The sequence below is a fragment of the Camarhynchus parvulus genome, chromosome 8 (assembly GCF_901933205.1).
Source record: "Camarhynchus parvulus chromosome 8, STF_HiC, whole genome shotgun sequence".
Lineage (NCBI taxonomy): Eukaryota > Metazoa > Chordata > Aves > Passeriformes > Thraupidae > Camarhynchus > Camarhynchus parvulus.
The window spans coordinates 864,438-888,213 of NC_044578.1; the positions used below are offsets into that span (position 1 = coordinate 864,438).

Sequence of the window (23,776 nt, forward strand, 5' to 3'; positions counted from 1 at the left end):
CTACTTAAATCCCAATTTGTTTCCGCGGTGCCTTCAGCAGGTAAACGATGTTTTCTCTGCTGTTCCTTTGGAGAGCACTTCCAGCCATTGCTCCATAAAGCATCAAATAAAGCCCATTTCATCCCAAATTTCACAGCACATCATCTCTTAAATGGAAGGATTACTTCACATAAAAGCTGTGACACATCAAAGATGCAAGCAGAAATGTAAATTCCCTGATTTCCAGACAGCACACTTCCCCGAGAGATGTCTCCTGTTTATTGGGATTCTCTCCTGCTGAAATGTCTGCAGGGTGAGCTGTCAGAGTGATTGGAATTTCTAGTAATTAACAGCATAATGATTAATTTTCAACATGTGCCACTAATGTGCAACAAATTACTGGAATTCTGTCACTCCTATAAAAAGAATCTGGGGTTTTCCTTGAGGTGGTGCAAGAATTGTGTGTAGGGAGAACAGGACACAGATTATTGATAATAAACCAACCCCAACAAGTGCTTTTGCTGTCACTAAAATGCCTTTGCAATTGGAGTCAGCATCATCTAGGATTGCCCAAAACCATTTGCTCAGAAAAGCTCCTTCAGGAAGGAATTTCAAGGAAGGAAATTGGGAATTTCAAGGCAAGGCCAATAGTAACCTTTGAAATCAATAAATGTCTTATCAGAAAAGATAAAGGTTTGCCTTTATATCCCAAAGGTGTAAGGTCTGGGCATTCAAAACTGATACTTGTTAGAAATAATTCTTCAATTTTACTTCACCCTTTTTCTGCACCTTTCCCAGATCTCAAGGTGTTCAGGTCTTCAGGGACTTCCCAGGACTTGCAGCAAAGCCAGGGACATTTCCCCTCATTAATATTCCCGGGAGACAAAAGCTGAAATCTGATTTTTCATGCTTGGTTATGTTATTTTAGGATTAGCCAAATCTGAATGTGAACCTGAACACAGACCATTGTAATGGGGACATAATGAAGAGAATTCAATTAGCAGCATTAAATGGCATTTCTGGGGGAGATATGGTGCTTATCTGGGAATTTCTGTGCAGGAAAACAATTCAGATAGTATTGCACACCCCTCTCTTTGATAAGACCAATTCCCCTTTGGAAGCTCCCTAATAATTCTGTTATTGTGACTTTAGAGCCAGAGTTCCTTAATCTTTCAGGAAGGTTAATGAAGATTATTACCAATGGCTTCTACAGCCAGAATAAATCCCTAATTTTGCATTTCCAATTAGGAGCAGAACAGGGACATTCCTGCCTCCCTCACCTGGCTCAGGGGGGGAAGTCTGGGACAAAATGCGTCTTGCTTCTAAGCAGGATGTGGAAAAGTGGAACTTGGATATAATGGAGAGACTTTCCATGGAGAATCCCAGGATTCCTGAGGCTGGGAAAGCTTTCCAAGGTCCCCGAGCCCAACCTGTGATTGATCCCCTCTGATGTTTTTTTGGGACATCAAAGTTTCCACCCCCCTGCCATGGCAGGGACAATTCCCACCATCCCAGGCTGCTCTGAGCCCCAGTGTCCAGCCTGGCCTTGGGCACTGCCAGGGATCCAGGGGCAGCCACAGCTGCTCTGGGCACCAGTGCCATCCTCCCAGCAAGGAATTCCTTCCCAGAACTCCATCTATCCCTTCCCCCTGTCAATGGAAAGCCTTTCCCTGGGTCTGTCCCCCTTGCTCCACCCCTCTGCTCATCCTGGGCTCTCTGCAGCAGCTCCAGCTCCTCCCTGTGCTGGGACAGGGCTGGGGGCGACTGGAGTAAATCGTAGTAGACAGGCTTTGTCATTGTAGCAGAGTTTATATCAAAATACCATACCTGCCTGAGCAGACGCATTTTAATCAAGGCATAAATTCATAAATAGCAGGTGTCAAATACTGGAGGCAGCTCGCTTTGCTCAAGGTAGATTGATGGAATCATATATGTGTAAATACATGTTTATTTACATGTGTTATGTCTGTGATAATTAAGGTTTTACTCACTGCTTAACTTCTAAGCTTCTGAGAACAAATTTTATTTCCGAACATGAAGTTTAAATATTTTAATAAAAAGAGGGGCAGCATCCAGGCTGGGAATGCTCCCTCCCCTTGGAAGAAATCAAGCAGGTTTTTCAGCAAGAGCAACGCTGCTTTTCAGGCAGAGAATAAGCAGCTTCCACCTCATCAGAGGCCTTTTCTGAATGTGAAAATGGGGGGAAAATGCAAAACAGCAGCAAGGACTGATGTCAGAGCTTACATAAGCACAATTCCCATGTCACAAGCATGGGATTACAGCTGGAGACAAAAGTTTGGGATGAAGAATACAAGGTAGGAGTAGTGAGGGTTACACAACTCCCAGAGCAAGGAAACAAAGTGCTGAAAACTCCCAGTGCTCATGCAAGGCTGGTGCCCACAAAGCTGCAGCTCACAGAAAGGTGAGCAGCAAATTTAAAAACCAAAATGTGGGTGAGGAGGTGGCAGAGCTGTAGAGAGGTTCCACGTGGTTGTAAATGCAGAGAGAAACTTCCTCCGTTCCTCCAAGGCTCTGAATTATGAACAGGGCTGTGTTTCTAATTGAAATGTGGTGCTGGAAATGAAGAGGGCTCCAAGAGCTTTGAAGTTGCCTAATTATTGCAGTGACCCAGACTGCAACTGGACACTGTGGAAATCAGCCAGGCAGCCCACAGAATTCATTAAAGGGAAGAAAGGAAACACAAGTGCACGTCTGGCCAGTGCCAGGAGAATACCCATGGGGAAAAGGCTTTGGGCTGAGGGAAATTTGAGGGTTGTTTTCTTTTTTAATTCCAGCCGTAAGCTCACACATTTCTCGTGTGTAGTCCCTGTTATCAAATCCTTTTGGCAGAGAAAAGGTCAGTTCTGGGGTATTGGGACAAACTGGGAAATTCCCAGTGCCTTCCTTAGGTCAGAGGAGGGAGCAGCTGCCCTGGAACTCCCACAAGGGTTCTGGTGGATGCTCCAGGAAGGGCTCCTGCTTTCCAAACAAGTCTTTTATGGGATTTGGAGAAAAAAGGGATGTGCTTTAGAAAGGGGAGGTTCAGATTGGATTCTTTGTTGGAGATTTAGATGGGACACTGGGAAGGAATTCCATATTAATGGTGTGGATTGTTCTGTTAAATTGAAAGAGAACAGGAGCAGGAAAACCATCCCTGTGTGAGATGTGTGACAAAGGAGGCACCGAAGAGAATTCCCTGCTGCTCTGGAAATAATCCCTATTTTCTGAACCCTCTGGCCAATGTTTTGCTGCTCATTCCAGCCCTGCCACACTCCCATCCACACTCCCAAGTTCTCTGTTTTCAGCATTTCTCAGTAACTTTCTAGCCCTGCCAGATCCCTGCAACTGGGATTTCTTGGAGTTTTCTCAATGGAATTGGAAGGGCAGGAGGGGTTTGATGTTTGGTCAGACAGCTCAGGCTGGCCCCTGGGAGCCCAGAACCTGCTGCCTCTGGCCCTGCTTTAATTTTGGCTCTGGTTATTCTGGGTATTTATTGAATTTTGGCTCTGGCTGTGACACTGCAACAACTCCCTGAGACGCCAGCACTTCTGTGAAGTGTTCTGTGGAAAACTTGTCTGGGAGAAAAATTAAATCCGTCATTAATGTATCCTGCAAAAGAGCAAATTAGAAATTGATTTATCCTGCCAATCACACAGAGGCCGCTTCTGGAGGTTTCTGTAGCAGCGTTTCCACCACCCCTGTTCTGCACTCCCTGCTGGACTCTTCAGGAGAGCCCAGAATTCCAGAACCGGGGCTGGAAGGGATCCTTAATCCCATCCCATCCCACCCCTGCCATGGCAGGGACACCTTCCACTGCCCCAGGCTGCTCCTGGGACACTTTTAGGGACCCAGGGGCACCCACAGCTGCTCTGGGAATCCCATCCCAGGCAGGAATTCCTTCCCAAGGCATTTGGACTGTTGGAATCTGTTGAGCTGTTTCATCCCATCTTTAAATCAGCTGGGTGAGCCTGCAGCAGTTTTCTCTGTCTTTCCAGCAGGTGAGAGAAATGTCTTCTCCTGTGACTCCTGATAAACAGGGATTAGTGTTTTCCTGCACAAAAGGCCCGTGAATTGAGAAGGGATTGTAAGTTATTGTAATTGATTTCCATAAAGCTCTTGTTTTCCTCAGATGAAGGCGTTTCTTTATAAGACAATAAACTGCAGGAACTGATAATGAGTTGCTTGCTGGAGCTGAAAAGGAGCAGGTTATTTTATGCTGCTTTCCTCATTTATCTGTCTTTATTCAAGAAATAATCTGATTTTTGAGCTCTTTTTTGAGATCTTCCTGTGTAATGTGTGATGTGGAGCAATGACCTCAGGACTCGGCTGTGGGGAATTTCAGCTCTGAAATGGGGGAAAGCACCAAGCTCTGGTGTTTCCAGGGGGAGTGGGAGAGGGATGAGGAATCCCCTGCAGGGATTAAGGAATGGATGAAGCTGCTGTGTCCCTGGGGGTGGCTCCTGGACTGAGCCTTTTCCATCAGCCACCACCAGCACCAAGGAAAGGATCTCTGAACATCAGGAGAGAGCAAAATGCAGGGAAGGAAAGTGTAATTACCAGAGCTGGAATTAGTCCAGGGTAGGAATTAATAATGCTGAAATTAATAAAAAGTTTAATTACCATGAGCCCACAGGGCGTGAAATTCTGCTCCTTTCAATCATAGCCCAGGTCCTTCCGCTGCATACTGCATACCACTTGCTACAAAAACGTTATTTTGTTTTATTTGGACTAATTTAGTGCATTGTTTTCCTAAATCTAGCTCAAAACCTTGGGAGTGGTTTGGAAAATGGAGTTGAAGGTAGAGCCCTCCTTGCCTCTGCGGTAAATACAGGTTTCAGGACAGCCTGGTTTATCCGGAATGTTTAAGTAACCCCTAAAGGTGTCCAAGATGGATTTAGGGACTGTTTGATGAGTTCCAAATCTGCTTTTGGAGCGCTCCTCCCATCCTGAAGTGGTTCTGTTTCACAAGGAGCTGGGCACTGTGTAAAGTTACTCACTGAGTTAGGGGTGCCCACACATGCTGGGGGTGAGGAGGGGCTGCACCACTGGGATTGAGGGTGGGAGAAGTTTGGAAACACTTCTGGATGTGTATTTTAGTGCAGGAAAAGGAATGGTTTTTGCTAATTCCCCTCTTGGAGCTTCCAGCAGAGCCTGGTGGCACAGGAGGAGCAGGAATGGTTTGGGATTGCTCTATAGCCAAGGGTTCCATCCCTGCTTTCCTCAGCTGCTGCAGGAGCCTGTGGGAGCAGCTGTGGAAGCTCTGCTGGTGTGGGGGATCCAGGGATAATTCCCATTCCCCACGGGAATCCCACCCAGGTGCCTCCACCTGCGTCCCTGCCTGCTCTGGGCCAGGGACCGGCCTTGTCTCTGTGCTTCCATGGGTGGGTTTGGATCCTGTGCCTTCCCACTTTCCTGTTACAGCCAGGCTCGTGGCTGGGCTAGGTGTGTTTCCTTCCATCCTAGAGCAGGGAACAGCTGCAGGGTCCAGGTTCTCTCCTTGCACCCCAAATCCCACCTTCCATTCCAGCAAGGTGCCACAGACACCGCACAACCTGCACTCTGGATATCCCTGGGGAAAACTGCTTTTAATGAGCTGCAATCCACAGCACAACTCCCAAGAACATTCCCCCAGAACGCTGCTGAAATCCCATTTTCCTCCCCTTTTGCCCCCAGTATGCTGCTTGGAGATGACCAGCAAAAGGAAGCTGATCGGGCGCCTGGTGCCGTGCCGGTGTTTCCGCGGCGAGGAGGAGATCGTCTCCGTGCTGGACTATTCCCACTGCGGCCTGCAGCAGGTGCCAAAGGAGGTCTTCAACTTCGAGAGGACCCTGGAGGAGCTCTACCTCGATGCCAACCAGATTGAGGAGCTTCCCAAGGTAATCCATGTCCTGCTGGGGTGCCAGGGCTAAGCTGGAGTGTGTGCCCGGCTCTGGGGCTGCTGGGGAGTGATGGAGATGGGGGCTCCAGGGATATTCCTTGGAATCAGGGCTGGACTGGGAGGAGAAGGGGCTCCTGCTCCTTCCTTACAGCACGGGAATGGGGCAGCTTGGAGCCTGGAACTGGGAAAAACAGTTCTGCTAAGAAATGGTGCTGGCTCTGAAAATTCCTGTGGTACCCAGTACGTGGATCAGGAACCACCACTGCCTTTGGATCCTCTCCAGCCCTGCTTTTCCTTCAGGACCAGCCCTTTATCCCTGTGGGCCATTCCTGGGAATACCAGGGCTGTCCTCCATGTCAGGATCAGCCCTTATCCCTGTGGGATATTCCTGGGGATGCCAGGGCTGTCCCCAATATCAGGATCAGCCCTTATCCCTGTGGGATATTCCTGGGGATGCCAGGGCTGTCCCCAATATCAGGACCAGCCCTTCATCCCCGTGGGACATTCCTGGGAATGTCAGGGCTGTCCTCCCTGTCAGGACCAGCCCTTTATCCCTGTGGGACATTCCTGGGAATGTCAGGGCTGTCCTCCCTGTCAGGACCAGCCCTTTATCCCTGTGGGATATTCCTGGGGATGCCAGGGCTGTCCCCCGTGTCAGGACCAGCCCTTTATCCCTGTAGGATATTCCTGGGAATGCCAGGGCTGTCCCCTGTGTCAGGATCAGCCCTTTATCCCTGTGAGGATATTCCTGGGAATGCCAGGGCTGTCCTTCCTGTGGGATATTGCTGGGAAATGCCAATAGTCCGAGCAGGAGTTTCATAGCTGCCCTGAGATCATCCAAGCCATCCTTCCCGTGTAAAATTCCCCTTCTGGAACCTTCCAATCCGTCCTCCTGCTGATCAATGTTTACTATAAGGAATTAAAAGTTACTGTAACAAAAATGTTCTGGAAACAAAGGAGGGAAAGGTGGAAAAACCAATTAGTGGCAGGTGCTGGCTCCGTAATGAAGCGTGAAGGGATGGGATCCAGGCCTTAATGGAATATTTTCTCCACAATAATGAAAGATGCTTGCAAATCTTTAATTAAACATTGCTTCATTCTCCACCATCGTACAGCAAATTTCCCGTTTTTGCTGCACAGAGACTTTGTAAAAAATCCATTTACAGAAGTACAAAATGGGCTTTTTCCATGCCATGGGGTTGCTTTGCCGGGATGTGATGGTTCATTGCTTGAGAGGTTTCACTCTGTGGAGGAATTCTGTACAGATGGTGGGGCAGGGCCACCAAAATCCCTTTATTTTCATGGAAAAATGCTGTGGAGAGCTGCCTGAGCTCTTCTGGAGACACAGCACAGAACCACCTGGGTTCTAGCCCCAGAAATCCCAAAAGGATCTTGGGGAAAACCTGCTCAGGAAGCCCTGAGGTCCCATCTTCTCCTTCTCCTTCTCCTTCTCCTTCTCCTTCTCCTTCTCCTTCTCCTTCTCCTTCTCCTTCTCCTTCTCCTTCTTCTCCTTCTTCCCCTTCTTCTCCTTCTCCTTCTTCTCCTTCTTCCCCTTCTTCTCCTTCTCCTTCTTCTCCTTCTTCTCCTTCTTCTCCTTCTCCTTCTTCTCCTTCTTCTCCTTCTTCTCTCCTTCTTCTCCTTCTTCCCCTTCTTCTCCTTCTCCTTCTCCTTCTCCTTCTCCTTCTTCTTCTCCTTCTTCTTCTCCTCCTTCTTCTTCTTCTTCTTCTTCTTCTTCTTCTTCTTCTTCTTCCAATAACAATAATAATAATAATTATTGTTGTTGTTGTTATTGTTATTATTATTTTCCTTCTGCTACTGAGGAATACTGGAAGTCTCTCATTTAGGGAGGGATTTTTGGGATATTTGGGCAGGGCCTCATGGAATGATCAAAGTGTTTCAGAAAACAAATATGTCAGAGCAAGATGCCAGGATCCTGTATGGAAAAAGGAGGATCAGAGGGAAGAGGTCCAAAATGCTGAAGCTGGGATGAAGGTGATAATTTTAATTTAGAGTAAATCGAGTTTAACATAATCTTGGCCATGTGGAAGAGAAGATTAATGGCAGTGTTAATAGCACTCATCAGTTTTTGTCTTAAGCCTTTATTAATTGTAACCAGGAATTCAACAGCTGAAATAATTCCTTTATCAAATGTTCTGCTCGAGGTGTTTTTGCTGCAGAGCTCAAGGCTCTTTTTTTTCCATCACTGAATTAATATTCCAGGAGAGAAAACGCCTTTTTTTGCCCCGTGAAACTGGCACTGTAATACTTAACATGAACTTTTGTGTTTTACATTAAATTCTACAATTCTCTCCTCCCTCTGCAAATGTGTTTTCAAAGAATGTATTCCAGAGGAAATTTTCAGTCATTTTCTGCTCTTTGCCAAATATTCTGTGCCCCTGATATTACAAATTCTTTTGAATCAAAACTCTTGATCATGTTTTATTATTTAATGAGGAAATAACTTAGTTAAGTCCAGCTCTACTTTAGTTTCACATGATGCTCTAAAGTCCAGTAAATTATTTTGCACTGAACTGATGCCTTAAACTCATTCTGCCTGATTTTATTTTTACTTTTCATTTAGGTATCATACTGATGATTCTTTCCCTGCTGATTTTGAGTTCTTCACTTCTTGTATTTCTCTGGTTTTTTAAGGATTTACAAGATGTTTTTATATTTCTCTCTTTTTTGGCTAAATCCAACCAAGTCTTTTTATTCTCTTTGCCTTTCACTTCATTCTCCTGCTGCAAAAAATCCTTTATTTGTGTGAGTCAAGTGAATTGATGACTAATAAAGGGAAAATTGATCTGGATGAGAGTGGAGTCATTGGAATCAGCATCCAGAGAAACATGAGTGGGCTGGAGTTCTCCCCAGAGGTGCAGAATAAAACCCTGATTTCATAACTCAGAGCTCGGTAGCATCACTTGGATTTGGTCTGAGTGGAATTAAAGTTGTTCATGGGCAGAGGGAATGATGATTCCAACAAAATCCTGATGGCCAGGGAGCTCTGGAAACTGGGAAAAATATCTGTTAAGCATACAGTGGGTGAAAAGAAAGCAGTTTTGGGACTTCATTCCATGTCTCATATTCCTTCTGATGCTTCATAAAATCATTCCAGAGGGAAGATTTTTAATTTGGCTTCTCTCTCCAGCACTTCCAAAGCCTTGGGTGTGTCCAGATGGGGTCAGAACTCTGAGTTCCAAGCCTTCCTCTGCTCCCAAAGGAATTCCTGGTGAAAACCGGCAATCCACTTTATAAAATTGGAATTTGATGGAAAAATTAGAATTGAGTCCTGAATTTTGGGCAGGGATTTCAAGGAAGTATCCTTTGGATAATGCCAAAGCATTTTTGGATCTTGAGAATAATTATTTAATCTGAATGCAGTCACAATATTTTAAAATCTAATGTGAAATTTAATTATGAAATAAAATATTTTAATTTACCAGCAGGCAAAAAATTTGGGAATTTTTATGACAAATATGGAACACACCAATAAATATGAAGTACATACAATGATATCAGAATCACAAGATATTGGTTGCAGTGAATTTACAGGTTTTGAGTGGTTTTCGAACATCCCTGCTACCCATGACCTGTTTGTCATATTTTCTGAAAAATCCCTTCACCAGGATTTCTTCTCCTGGGAAGCTGAGAAGCCTCAGAGAAAAAGGAAAACAACATCATCTCATTTGCTTCTCCTGTGTTTTGCTGCTTTGGAATGTGGTTGGAGATTGTGTATCCAACACGTGAATTGTTTTGATTTAATGCCCAATCACGGTCAGGCTGTGTCGGACTCTGAGGAGAGAGTCAGGAGTTTTTCATTAGTATCTTGTTAAGCCTTCTGTAAGGATCCTTTCTCTGTTCTTTACTATAGTTTTAGGATAGCATACTTTAATAGAGTATAATATCATAAAATATTAAATTAGCCTTCTAAGAACATGGAGTCAGACTCATCATTTCCTCCTTCATCCTGGGGACCCAGCAAATACCACAATCCCCATCAACCATGGGAATGCCTTCCCAAAAATCCCCCTGGGAGGGTGGAATTCTGCTGTGGCCAGGGGGTTGTGCTGTTTGTGTGCCAGTAAGGATCCCAAATGGATTTATTTCTTCTCTCCCGTGGAACCCCGGAACAGCAACTGTTCAACTGCCAGGCCCTGCGGAAGCTGAGCATCCCCGACAACGACCTGTCCAGCCTCCCCACGTCCATCGCCAGCCTGGTCAACCTCCGTGAGCTCGACATCAGCAAGAATGGTGAGGGCTCCCCTTCCCCAGCATCCCCTAAAAAAGCAGGAGCTGAGATGGAGTTTTGGCTCCTTGTGGCGCGGAAATTCGCACTTCGTCTCAGGTTCCGCGCATGGCGCCGTGTGGGAGGGTCTGTGCAAACCCAGCTCTGGTTTTTCCTTTAAAACATTGAGTTTTCTTCAGTGTCCTGTGCTCTGGGTGCTTCTGCCCAGCTGGGAGTAGGAATGTAAGGCCAGTTTTCCATGCACTTAGGAACATTCCACTTCCAAAGTGGTTCAGAGCTCGCTGGGCTCTTGTGTGGGGCATTTAAACAATTCCCAGGATTTATCTGGGCTGGTTTGCTGCTGTGCATTCCCAAATCGGGGAATTTTAATTCCATTTTCATATCAATAGGCCTAAAAACCTTTGCTGCCTGAGCTCAAGGGTCTTTGTTTTTTAAAAATGAGGCTTAGAAACTCCTGGAAATATTGGGAAATTTCCTGTCAGTGGGGGTCTGGAGACTGTGAGAGAAAAGCAGTTTGGGAAGGGATGAAGGCACAAATCTCAGCACCAATTATGTCACTGTTAATTCTAGAACATTATATAAATCAAGCATTAGCAGAAGAGTTATAATTTTCTATATTCATGTATTTATTTCGAACTTGAGCCCTTTTGGATGATAATTCCAAACTGTGTTTCCTTCCTGCTCGAGCTGAAGTCTGAGCTGGAAATCCCAACTGTCCATTTATGAACAGACCAGGCTGAACAGGTTTTGTGTAGATAATATTTGTCTATGTCTAATAAATATTTTTGTGGATCTAATACTCTTTCCATGTTTTTTAGGAATCCAAGATTTCCCAGAAAACATTAAGTGTTGTAAGTGTTTAACAATAATCGAAGCCAGCGTCAATCCCGTGTCCAAGTGAGTACCAGGAGCTCGTTTTGCTCATTCCAAGGGCACAAAATGTGCTCAACATGAGCTCAGAGCCTTTTATTCAGTTCTTTTGCAGGGTTAATCTGAATGTCTATCTAATTGTTTAAATTTAAGCAATTTAAATTTGTTTCTAATTTAAACCTGGAGTGGGTTTGTCCGAGATCTGAGTACTCTGGTAGTGCCAGTCAGGCTGGGCAGTCTCTGATCACAGGGGCGAGGCTTCACCTGGACACTTGGCCAGCCTTTATTCCTTATTCCTTCCAAAATCCTGCAAAAATAGCAACAAAAAATTAGTTGTATATCCAGGATTTACAAAGTGGAATGAAGAGGAGAAAGGGTGAAATGTTGATGTTTCAGTTTAAAAAAAAATAGAGAGAAATAGAAGAGGGAGAGGGAGGAAGAATGAGAGGAATGGAGGAGAGAAGGAGAAAAAAGGAAAAAGATGAAAAGAGAGAAAGAGAAGGGAGGAAGGGAGGGAGGAAGGAAGAAGGAGAAGGGAAAAGAAGGGACAAGAAAAGAAAGGAGAAGAGAAGAGAAGAAGAGAAGAGAAGAGAAGAGAAGAGAAGAGAAGAGAAGAGAAGAGAAGAGAAGAGAAGAGAAGAGAAGAGAAGAGAAGAGAAGAGAAGAGAAGAGAAGAGAAGAGAAGAGAAGAGAAGAGAAGAGAAGAGAAGAGAAGAGAAGAGAAGAGAAGAGAAGAGAAGAGAAGAGAAGAGAAGAGAAGAGAAGAGAAGAGAAGAGAAGAGAAGAGAAGAGAAGAGAAGAGAAGAGAAAAAGGAAAGGAAAGGAAAGGAAAGGAAAGGAAAGGAAAGGAAAGGAAAGGAAAGGAAAGGAAAGGAAAGGAAAGGAAAGGAAAAGGAAAGGAAAGGAAAGGAAAGGAAAGGAAAGGAAAGGAAAGGAAAGGAAAGGAAAGGAAAGGAAAGGAAAGGAAAGGAAAGGAAAGGAAAGGAAAGGGAAAGGAAAGGAAAGGAAAGGAAAGGAAAGGAAAGGAAAGGGAAAGGAAAGGAAAGGAAAGGAAAGGAAAGGAAAGGAAAGGAAAGGAAAGGAAAGGAAAGGAAAGGAAAGGAAAGGAAAGGAAAGGAAAGGAAAGGAAAGGAAAGGAAAGGAAAGGAAAGGAAAGGAAAGGAAAGGAAAGGAAAGAAAAGAAAAGAAAAGAAAAGAAAAGAAAAGAAAAGAAAAGAAAAGAAAAGAAAAGAAAAGAAAAGAAAAGAAAAGAAAAGAAAAGAAAAGAAAAGAAAAGAAAAAAGAAGAAAGAAAAGAGCCTTTGGTTTAGATCCCTCAAGCAGGAAGGGAGCAAAGGCTGCTGTCCCCTGAATGTGCCAGGCCTTTGCATTTCCTGTTTGTAGCAATGCAGAGAAGATGGAAATGGGCAAAAATGTCTGTTAAAAGTGAGTTCTTCAGGAGAATTTGGGTAGAAGAAGTAGGTGAGAGAGAAAGTCACCTTTCTGCTTCTAAATATACATTGTTATTATCTCCATGGCAACTCGGGGTGAGCATTAAGGTTTGCTCTGTTTTTTTAGGCTGCCAGATGGCTTCACACAACTTCTAAATTTGACCCAGCTCTATCTAAACGATGCCTTTTTGGAGTTTCTTCCAGCTAACTTTGGAAGGTAAGGATGAGTCACCACAGCACATCCCTGTCGCTGAACCCAGCTCAGGCTCCGAGGGACCGGCTCAAAGCTGGCTCCCCTTGAAAAAGTGAGCACAAAACCCAGAGATTTTGGCTTTTCAGGCCTGTTTTTGTCAGTGTCAGCAGGAACGGGGTGGGGAGGTGATGGAGGCTGGGGAGAGGTGAGGAGCAGCATGGCCCTGCAGTGACTCAGCTGTGCAGGGCCAGAGGCACCAGGTTCCTCTCAGGTCCCCTCCTGGTGACCCAGGGACAGGAGGGTGAAGAGCCGTGGGTCAGGAGGGCAGGGAGGGGTGGCCGAGGGTGCTGGAACAGGCAAAGGTGGAATGTGGGAGCAGAACCAGGGAGAGGAGTCCAGAGACAGCAGGGCAGGAGGGCGGGGAGCGAGGGCAAAAATAAACCCAGCAGGAGCAGAGCCAAAAATGTCAGATGAGGACAGAGCAGCGGTGCTGGGATGAGGGTGCAGTGGGTTTGGCTCACTAATTAGAGATTTCACCAGTTTTTTAGATCTCCCAGCCAAGGTGCCAACTGGTGTGGTGGGTTCAGTGCTGCCAGTCACCAGTGCACCAATTCATCTCCTGCTCGAGACAGGATCAGGAGAAAGGCAAAGCAGCTCAGAACATTAAAAGGGTATAAAGAACATTTTATTAACAGTAATAAAAGGTAAAAAAAGGAGTTAGAATCAAAGCTAACCCTTCAGAACACTTCTCCTCTTCCCACAAGCTTCTCTTTTCCCTGTGGACAGAGAATGAACCCAATTCCCACAGGAGCTGGGGTCCCCACCCTGCACAGCCCTGGCAGAAATGGGGAATTTATCCCACTGGGAACTGCTGGGATTTCTGCCCTTAGAATGGCCCCTGGGCAAGGAGCTCAGGAGACAAAAGATCAGCAGAGAAAAGCTCTGGTTTTATTACAGAACTCACCCAAACCCAGATTTAAGCTGGTCCCTGCAGCCACCTGGGGGAAAGTTCTATTATTTATTTAAATTATTTTTATTTATTTATTTATTTATTTTATTTCTTTATTTTTATTTATTTCATTTATTGTTATTTATTTTATTTATTCTTATTTATTTTATTTGTTCTTACTTATTTTATTTATTGATTTATTATCTGTGGGGACATCAGCTCAGCTCTCCAAACCAAATGACAAAATGTGACAAAATCCTGCTGGGAGTGACACTGGGCTCCTCAGGCCTGGGGAAATAATAATGTTGGGAAATAATAATAACAATGATTTTTATTTTTATTTTTATTTTTATTTTTATTTTTATTTTTATTTTTATTTTTATTTTTGTTGTTATTTCCATATTGTTGTAATTATGATTACTATAATAATAATTATTATAATCGCACCCTCTGGGCCAGGCCTGAGCATCTTTGAGAAACACAAAATCCCAGCAGGAGGAAGGGAATTGTTTGCCTGTGAGGAGTGTGTGGGATGGCAGGATAAGCCCCAATTCCTGCCCCTGGAGTCAGGTCTAAATCCCAATATCCAGCAAAGGGATGGATGGAGCCCTCAGTGTGGTGTTTGTGCCCACCCTGTTCTGGCAGAGCCCTGCTGGGGCTTGTGCTGATAATTTTGGGATTAAGGTGTAGGAGCCCAAATCTTTTAGCAGAAAACATTTTATTCCACAAGTGCTGATTTTATATTAACTCAGTGGCTCTAATTCCTTTATTGTTGTTATTTCCCTCCTGTCTCATCTAGTTGGGACCTTACACTTACAAACCTTGCTCTTGTTTTTTTTTTTTTTTTTTTTGTTTCTTCCAAATTTCCCAAATTTTCCTGTGTTTGCCTCGCTGGAGGCATTAATAAAATTATTTTAAAATTGCTGGGAAAACCTGATAAATGCCAGAGCTTTTCAGGTGAATTCAGATCAGGGCAGACATTACATGAAGTTATTTGGCTCTCATTTTTCTCCCACAAGAACTGGGCTTTGGATTATTTTGCATGAAACAGACTTCTTAAAATTAGAAGAAATAATTTCAAACCATTCTGATGGATTCTTCAAATGCATTAATCATTTTCTCTCCTATTTCCAGACTTGTCAAATTGCGAATTTTGGAATTAAGAGAAAACCACTTGAAAACTCTACCAAAGTAAGTGCTGGGGTATTTACATTTATCCACCTGGAATTTCCAAAAGTGCCAAATATCTGGATTGGTAGCAATGCAGTGGTGATGCTTCTGTAATGAGTTCTTTTTTGTTTGTGATTTATAAAATAAATTCTACTGAAGGTTTTTATCAAAAAAAAAAAACAATTAATGTTTCCATGATATAAGGAGGATGGACAATGTTTGATCAGCTGAGTGTAACTCAAAAGCCAAAATCTGACATTTTAAGACAAATATCTGATATTTTAAGATAATTATCAGACATTTTAAGATAAATATCTGATATTGTATGATAAATAAACAAAATTGGGAAGCACCAGATGAGCTAACCCTGGTCAGTGAGGCTGTGGCAGCATTTTCCTCACCAAGGACTCATCTGAAGTGTTGAAAACACCCTCAGGAAAATATTTTCCTCTCATGGTCTGTCCAGAATTAAATGGTTTGGGCTTTACTGTGCCAGCAGGATACTGAGTCCCTTCTGCTCAGGATTATTCAAGTTAAGTGGGGCTTAAGTGGACAAAAATTCTCGAAAGTGAATTCCAGCCTTGGGTTGGTCCCTCACACGGGGCACCAGAAATTATTATTGTTGTTTTTAATGAAGGGGTGGGATTATTTTTAAGTTAAGAATGATTTATTGATTAGATAAACATTAGTCTCAGGGGTTGTGAGATTTTAAAGGAGTAAATTGTTGGTTATAGCTTAGGAGTAGTTACAAGTTTCTTCATTGTAATATTATATATACATAATGTGTGTATGTGTGTATATTGTATAGTTTATATATTATATTATATTATATATATTATTATTTATATAATATTTAATTTTTAAACTAACAGGCAGTTGTTACAGGGCTTATTCTACTTTTCTAACTTTTCACTTTTACTTCTCTTGTACTGTGGATACTTTTGTCTAATGGGTTTTTAACTTACATGCACATTTCTATTATAACTTTTAAACTCAGCTTTATAAAACTACACTTTTATATTATAAACTCTTCACTATTTTATTAATGCATTTTCTCACTTACTTAAGGCATATTCTAGCTTATAACTATAGAAACATAAGTTGATGGGTTTTTTATGTTTATGTTTTATGTCTGTGTCTGTTTTGTGTTTAATGTCTATATCTTGTATTTTTGCATTAATCTAAGTTTTTTCTAGGGCTGTAGATCCAATCTTTTGGTGTCTGAGGAAGTTTTTGTTTTTCCAATTCCCACCCCTGGGCAGAGGAAAACACCTTCCCAAGGTTCTGGGGGATTTGTTCCCAAATTCAGCTGGAAAATGGAAGGGTTGCAGGGACCTCCTTGGGCCCTGGTGACTCAGCACCAGGGGTCTGGAGGGATGAGAAATTCCCTGGATTTGCTGTTCTCATCCTCTGACTCACGGCCTCCCATAAAACCCTGGCTCTCTGCAGATCTTTGGGAGTTTTTTGGCAGCCGGAATTGTTTTCCTGCTGGAAAAATGACATCCAATGGATCCTTTCCAAAGAGCAAGTCCTGATGTAGGGGGGAAAAAATAGGATTTCTCCAGGACTTCAGGATTAATTTGCTTCTTGGGAAGGAGAAGTTGCAGTGCCCAGAAAATGGGCAGGATTCTGCAGGAAGCAAAGTCAAAATTTGGGATTTAATGTGCAAAGTCACATCCTAAGGGACCAGTGGGAGTTTGGGGATAAATCAGGAGCTCTCCAGGTGGAAATGAGGGATGGGAGAGTTTGAGAGGGGTGTGAAGTGCCTGGGAGCCATGGATCCAATGTAGGAAAATATCGTTTGGGAGCAAGGCAGAGGGGGAGAGTTTTCCTGTTCTTGCTAAAATTCCTGTCAGGGAATTCTCACCTGAGCCCAAGGGATGTTTGTGCCACGGGGCAGATTCCAGACTCCTCCCAAAGTAAAAGAAAACATCAGAATAAAATCAGAATATTCCTGATTGCTCTCAGGAGTCCAACAAGGATGTTCAAACCCCAAAAAATCAGTTTAGGGGTGAATAAAAGTGGGAGAGCTCATTTGGGAAATGGGATAGGCTGGAGCAAGTCCTGATAGGAAAAAGAAGGATTGTGCAGTGAATGGTATGGGAAGGCCTAAAAATAATGATACTTATCTAAAAAACCAGAATGGAGGGGAGATATTTCAGTGTTTGTGTGAGCTCCCAGGGAATGTGTTCACTGGGGAAACTGGGAACTGGGGAAATGGGCTGAAAGCAGCCAGAAATGGGACACTCCATCCCAGCTGACAACGTGTGACTCCTCAGCACTTTGATCTCCTCTGCTCTGCTTTGCTTGGGTTGCTCTGCTCTGTGGGGCTTTCAGGTTGAAATCCCTGAAACAATCAGATTTTCCAGCTCCCTCTTTGCAATCTTCCGAAATATTTCATCCTTGTCCTTCTCCTCCTGCTTGGGGTCAGGAATGGAAGGTCTTCATGGACAAGAGGATGAGGATGATGATGATGATTGGCTGGGGGTTTATTTTCCTTTTTCCTTTATTTTCCTCCTGTTAAAATCACTCATTTTGTCTTGCTCAGTTTTCAGCCTTAAAATGTTGCTGTTTTCAGCCTTCAAATCGAAACCAGTGTTTTGAATTCTGGTTTTCATTCGTGATTCTTTTAGGCTCTGACTGTACCCAAACAGAACCCTGTGAAAACAGAGGGTTGATTTCAGCCTCCCAGTTTTATTCATTCTTTTTGCTGTCAAAATTCAGATTTTTCCCTTGAAAAGTTGTTGTTTTGCTTTACCTGTTGTAGGCGATGGAATGTAGGAATTTTCTGCTTTGCCTTTTTCTCCAAATCCCTCAGGCTGGGCTGAATTTCTGGGGTTTTCAGCTGCCACAATTTAAGTTACAAAAAGATTTCTGTGCATTCAATTCTGTAAAAATTACATTTTCCTATTTTGTATAATATTTTCCTATTGGTGCTCCAATATTTTATTAGAAAAGGGGGATATTGGATAAATTTTCTTCTAATAATTTAAAACCAAGGACAGCCTGGTTAAAATTTCCATTAAAAGGAGAAATGGATACAGGAAGGATCTTGCTCAATTAAGATTTTCCTTCTGGGTAATGAATGAAGGGGTGAAAACAAGATTTTGGTGCAGTTATAATTTAAAATATCTAGTTTGGCTTCCCAATTAGATACTGGGGAAAAAACCCGGGAGAAAAACTCATTTTTCACCCGCAAGAACTTCCTCTTACTAATTTCCATTAAATGGAATTTTCTCAGTCCTTTGAATTCCAAGCGTACTTTGGTTTTTTTCCTGTAAATACAATGTGAAAAAATGACATTTTTATCTGTCATTCATTCAATTTTTTCCCCAAGCCTTCCCACTTTTTTCCATATATCTCTCCCCCCCAGATTTAGAGATAGACCCAAAGTTTTAATGTGAATTAATCCCACCAAATGGATGTGCCAGGAACCCACAGTTCCCCAAAATGTAGGAAAAAATCATTTGGGAACACGGCAGAGTGGGGAAGTTCTCCTGTTCTTGCTGAAATTCAGATTTCTTGGGATTATTTGTAACTCTTATTTATGGTTATTTCTTAAAGGGCTGGGACTGTGTATAAGGAGGTTAAACACATTAAGGTTTTTCAGCAGCATCATAAAAACTGTGTGAAAAGCAGATTTTTGTTTTGTTTTTAAAACAAAATCAAGTGAATTAAACAAGATTCTTCCTATTATCAACATCAGAGGCTTTTTGCAGAGGTGAAATTTGCAAATTTGAAGTTTCTAACCCTGTGGAGTTGCAATTTTTATTCTTTCTGCAGCCAAGACTTTGCTCCAAAGGGAGAAATTAATGAATAACCCAGAAATTCCAGAATGACATTCTGAGATTACAGCTCTCCCAATCCTTTACCTCCCTTCTGGCAGGAATTTGCTGCATAAAAGTGATTTTTACTTCCAGGAACCTGATAACAGAGCGGTCCAAATCTTCCCTGTGCCTTACAAACATCCATGCCACAAAATCCACATTCCTGCCATCCTCAGCACTTCCCAAACCCCACTTTTGGAAGCTGCTTGGCAAAAATCACAGTTTTAGGTTTTTTTTTTTTTGAAGCCTGTTGAAGTCAGTGGAAGAGACAATTTAAATCAGCTGCAAATCTGTCCAGGGGGGGATAAATTTAGGGGAAAGCTTCACTTTCTCCTGCTATTTTTTGAGATGCTGCTCCACTTTCTCCCGGGCTCCTGATGAGGATGGGAAATGTTTGCCACACTTTGGGTTTACAAATATTTGCAGCGTTCCTGGTGCCCTGTTTTCCTCAAATAGCAGCTCTGCCTGGCTTGGGGAACTCACAATCCCCCAGCCTCACTACCTTATCAAAATATTGGCAATATTTTAATCAGCAGCTGCTACTACCAGCTTTCCCTGGAGGATTTTCCAAGCTGGATCCCTTTGCTGCTCAGGGAAGAGGCTGGGAAATGCATCCCATTGTTTTGCTTTGAAAAAAAAAAAAGGCTTTTCCCATTGCTTTGCTTTAGGAAAAAATAGCTTTTCTGCTTTTTGAAGGGGGCAAATTTGTCTGGAAAATTGATTCTTAATTTTTATTTTTAAATTATTTTATTTTATTAATTGATTTTATTTTATTAATCGATTTTGTTTTACTAATTGATTTTATTTTTGAAATTTAAAAAATTTATTTTATTTTTTTTCAATTGATTATTAATTATTATTAATTATTCTTCATAGAATCCCAGATTTTCAAGGCTGGTTTGGGTTGGGAGGGAGCTGAAATCCCATCCAGTTCCATGGACAGGGACACCTTCCATGGGCCAGATGAACTTTAAGGTCTTTTCCACAGAATTGTGGTGTTCTTTTTCAGAGGGAAAGAGGAAATATTATTTTCCATCTCATTAGGAATGCTGAATTCCAGAGAAAAACTTGCTGCCCCAAATGGAGGGAGGGGAGAACCTGGAGAACCCCCAGCCTCACCCTCCTGTTTGTGATTTCCGTGCCTTTTAAAAAGCACATAATATTTTTTTTTAAAGCACAAAATAATTTTAAAATAAATTTTTAAAAGCGCAAAATAATTTTAAAATAAAATCATTTTATTCTGAACCTCCTGGGAATTCCACCCTCATTGCCCAAAGTCTCCACTCACTCATGAGTGGAAGGAAAGCTCCAAATGGGATCCCCATAAGGATTTGGGGGAAATCTTTGGCACATTCATCCCCCCCATGACATCCTTTAAGCGCTGAATATTTAACTGAGCATTGCTCATAGCTGCTCCTTTCCTGATCCACCTCTGTAAAATGACCCCATGTAAAAACTGTAACGAAGCTTTCCATAAGAAAAATAGAAGTAATTATAGGAGAGAGACAAAAATAGCAGCAGCTAATGGGAAAATCTGATTTTCCATTGGGAACATCAGCAGAGCTTTGTTTTTTGATGGGGCCCCAACTCCCTGAAATTAATCTTTCCCCACATCAGTTTCAGTTTCTGGAATTGTTTATTTGACTGTAGAAATGGCACAAATAATGGTTAAAAGTTTGGTTTGAAGCTGAATTTACAGTAGAAAACCCAAAGCTGTTGAAGTTGTGTTCAAAAGAATTTGGGATTAAAGACAAAGGTTTTACCAATTTGAGTGTATTTCGTCTCTAAAGAGTTCCAGGATTTAATAATTGAAAACATATAATAGAGATATATAAAATATTAAAATATAGATAATATAGATAATGTATAATGTGTGTCACAATTAATATCTTAGTAATAATAATATATGGTGATACCTTTCAGTGGAGTTTGTTTCCCTGGTTTTATGGGGTTTATTTCCCTGTTCCTCTGGGGTTTATTTACTGTTTTTATGGAGTTTATTTCCTATTTCTGTGGAATTTATTTCGCTATTTCTGTGGAGAATATTCCCTGTTTCTCTGGGGTTTCTTTTCCTGGTTTTGTGGGGTTTATTTTCTTGTTTCTGTGGAGTTTATTTTCATGTTCCTGTGGAGTTTATTTTCCTGGCTTTGCGGGGTTTTTTTCCTATTTCTGAGGAGTTTATTTCCCTATTTCCGTGGAGTTTATTCCCTGTTTCTCTTGGGTTTATTTCCTGTTCCTGTGGACTTTAATTCCTGGTTTTTTGGAGTTTATTTCACTGGTTTAGCAAGGGAAAAGTGACATTTTCTGGCAATAAAACTCAGCACAGCCAGGTTGAAATGCTGAACCACGGCTGTGTTTTTCAGCCACAATAATCACTTTTACCTCTGGTACAAATTGCAGAGATAAAATGGTTGATATTTTAGATCACAGCAATTAAGGCTATGCTAATTTTTTGATTAGGATCTGATTACCTCAGGAGGCCTCTGAACTGCCTGTTGCAGTTCATGTTAAATGATTTAATTATTTTTATCCTCTTTTTTTCACTGCACTCCCCCAAACCCAGCGTGGTGTTTGGTTCATTTTGGTCTGTCAGGGCTTAAGGAGAAATTCTGCCCTTGGGATAAAACCCTGCTCCAGTTTTGTTCATGGAAACAAAGGCAAAAATTGATTTATTAACTTTGAACTTGATTAAATCTGAACCTCAGAGCAGGGGACCTGGCTCAAAAGTCCAAGCACTTTCTAGTGGTTTATAAAAAAACCACAGCAAATGCATCAATCTCTCTCCAAAAGCCACAATTTCTGTTATATTTCATTTCAATCACTTATTGATATAACATGGGGCATTTTCCCTGGGCAAATACACAAGAGTCTACCAAGATTTTATATTATTTATTTTTATATTAAAATACCTGTTGCTGGCTTTTGAGTTCCATGACCTCAGTCAATGTCTCAAGGATGGAACATATTGTTGAAATTTGCATCAGCATCAAACTGGTGCAATTCTCTTTTTTGCCATCGGAGTATCAATGCAGCTTTATTTTCCCACTAAAATATTTTCCTTTATTTTCATCCCCCCCAAAACCTGACTGATGTTTTGCCAGTTAAAATCTCATTTTGAGTCTTTGCCCACCTGTTCCAGGTCAATGCACAAACTGACCCAGCTGGAGAGGCTCGATCTGGGCAATAATGAGTTCTCTGAGCTGGTAAGAAATGCTCCAGTTTTTAAGGGGAAACCTGGGGGGTTTGGGAGCTCTGTCCTTGGGGTGTTAAACTTTTACTGGAGGGGCTTTGTGGGATCATGGCCTTGGGCAAGGGACTCATTTCCCTCCAACCCAAACCTGTCTGGGATTCTGCAATTCCAGCAGAGGTCAGTTCTGAACCTCATAGGGAATTTCTGCCCCTAACTCATCCCCAAAATCCAAATTAATTTCTCTGAAGTTGAAATATTTTGGGAATTTTCCGTATTGCCAGCACAGGAAGTGAGAGATGCTGTTCCTTAGGAGCCATGGAGGAGCAGGATCAGGGATTACAGTCCTACAAGGGAATAGTTCCTGTAGCTTTAGTTAAAACTGAGATAATTCCACTTCAAACAAAGCCTGAAATGTCACCTGGTGCTACAAAGCTGTAGCAAAGTCTCTACATCTGTTTTATGGAGCAGCTCCCACCCTGTTCCAGGCTGCTCATTTATTCCATGCAGGAGGAAAGAGAGGATTCAACTCCGATTTTTAATTAAAATCTTCAGCGTGGATAAACAGAGAGAAATTTTCAGAAGAGCTGCTTGGAATTTTAATTGTAGGAATTAAATGCTGCCCGAGTTCAGAGCCTCTCTTCTGGGGGTGGCTTGGGTTTGTGGGGTTTGAAAGGAACTGGACAATATTCCACATATTCCCATGGCAGCCCAGTGATCCCAGGAGTGATAGATCAGGAGAGAGGTGGTCCCATCCTCCTGTCAGGGCCAGAATTCCCAAATTTACTCATTTTTCAGCCAGAATGTAGGAACTGGAGCCAGCTGGGCCAAGAGGCCAAGGCACAGTGGGAATGTGCAGGAATGTCACAGGAAAAGTGGTGCTAGTTTAACTCACACCTGGAAAATAAGTATTAAAAAATCCTGTTTTCATGGATTCTGAAACTCTGACTTGGGTTTCCGTGGAAATTTTGTTTTTATTGGAGAAAGGTGATTTGGTGGTGTGGGAGAGCCTCATTTCTCTGGTGTCCTGGGACTGTTGTGGCCTTTCATTGGGGCTGGAGAGCTCTGTGCCCTTCCTGATGGAGCCACGGGGCTGCCGCGGCCAAAACGAGCTTCTGTTCATTCTCTGTTCATTCTCTGTTCTGCTCTGCTCACCCACCCTGCTGGGATCAGGGTTCCCAGGTCCAGGGAGACCTGTGCACCCCTGGAACGCCACTCTGGCTCCCTGAGGAGCAGCTGTACCCAAGCTGCCACCAGGAAGGGAAGGGGCAGCTCCTGTCACTCCAGGAGCAGCAAATCCCAACGTTTGGCACCTCCCTGGCTCATTCTGGGGAGTCAAACCTGGGGGGGAGGAGGAGGAGGAGCAGCAGCAGCTGTGCCTGGAGCAGGGCAAGGCTGGAGGCAGCAGCTTTGCCAGGCTTGGCTCCAGAGGTCCAGGAGTCTGCGGCAAGGCTTTGGGAGAAATTCAGAAGGGGAATAGGCAGAGAAAGAAAAGGAAATTTTGGAATAGAATAGAATGGAATGGAATGGAATGGAATGGAATGGAATGGAATAGAATAGAATAGAATAGAATAGAATAGAATAGAATAGAATAGAATAGAATAGAATAGAATAGAATAGAATAGAATAGAATAGAATAGAATAGAATAGAATAGAATAGAATGTGACTTCCTCAAGAATTCCTGTGAGTTTTCCATTCAGAGTCGATCCCAGGAAGATTTTCTATATGGAGAAGGTGGTCAGATCTTGGAACAGGCTCCTGGAAAGGGACATTTGGACAATTCCCTGAATAATATCCTTTAAGGTTTGGTCAGACTGAGTTGGTCAGGGAGTGGACTGGGTGATCAATGCAAAACCCTTCCAGCTGGTTCCCTTCTGTTCCTGTTCCTGTTCCTATCCCTGTTCTATTCCTGTTGCTATTCTATTCTATTCTATTCTATTCTATTCTATTCTATTCTATTCTATTCTATTCTGTTCCATTATATTTTATTCTATCCCTCTTCCCATTCCTTTTCTGTCCTATTCCCATTCCACTCTATTCCAATTGT

General features: G+C 42.6%; 1 protein-coding gene across 4 annotated transcripts in view; it reads left to right on the forward strand.

Moving 5' to 3' along the window:
* LRRC7 (leucine rich repeat containing 7) overlaps positions 1 to 23,776 on the forward strand; it is a 102,901-nt gene that overhangs the window by 38,458 nt on the left and 40,667 nt on the right. For all 4 annotated transcript variants that reach the window (XR_004060915.1, XM_030953668.1, XM_030953669.1 and 1 more), the window contains exons 2-7: positions 5,653 to 5,855; positions 9,991 to 10,108; positions 10,922 to 11,000; positions 12,530 to 12,619; positions 14,679 to 14,735; positions 21,681 to 21,744. Coding sequence is in view for 3 of the 4 variants with exons in the window: in XM_030953668.1 (XP_030809528.1) it covers positions 5,653 to 5,855; positions 9,991 to 10,108; positions 10,922 to 11,000; positions 12,530 to 12,619; positions 14,679 to 14,735; positions 21,681 to 21,744 (611 nt within the window). In the remaining variant the exon portion in view is untranslated. The remainder of the gene's footprint in view (positions 1 to 5,652; positions 5,856 to 9,990; positions 10,109 to 10,921; positions 11,001 to 12,529; positions 12,620 to 14,678; positions 14,736 to 21,680; positions 21,745 to 23,776) is intronic.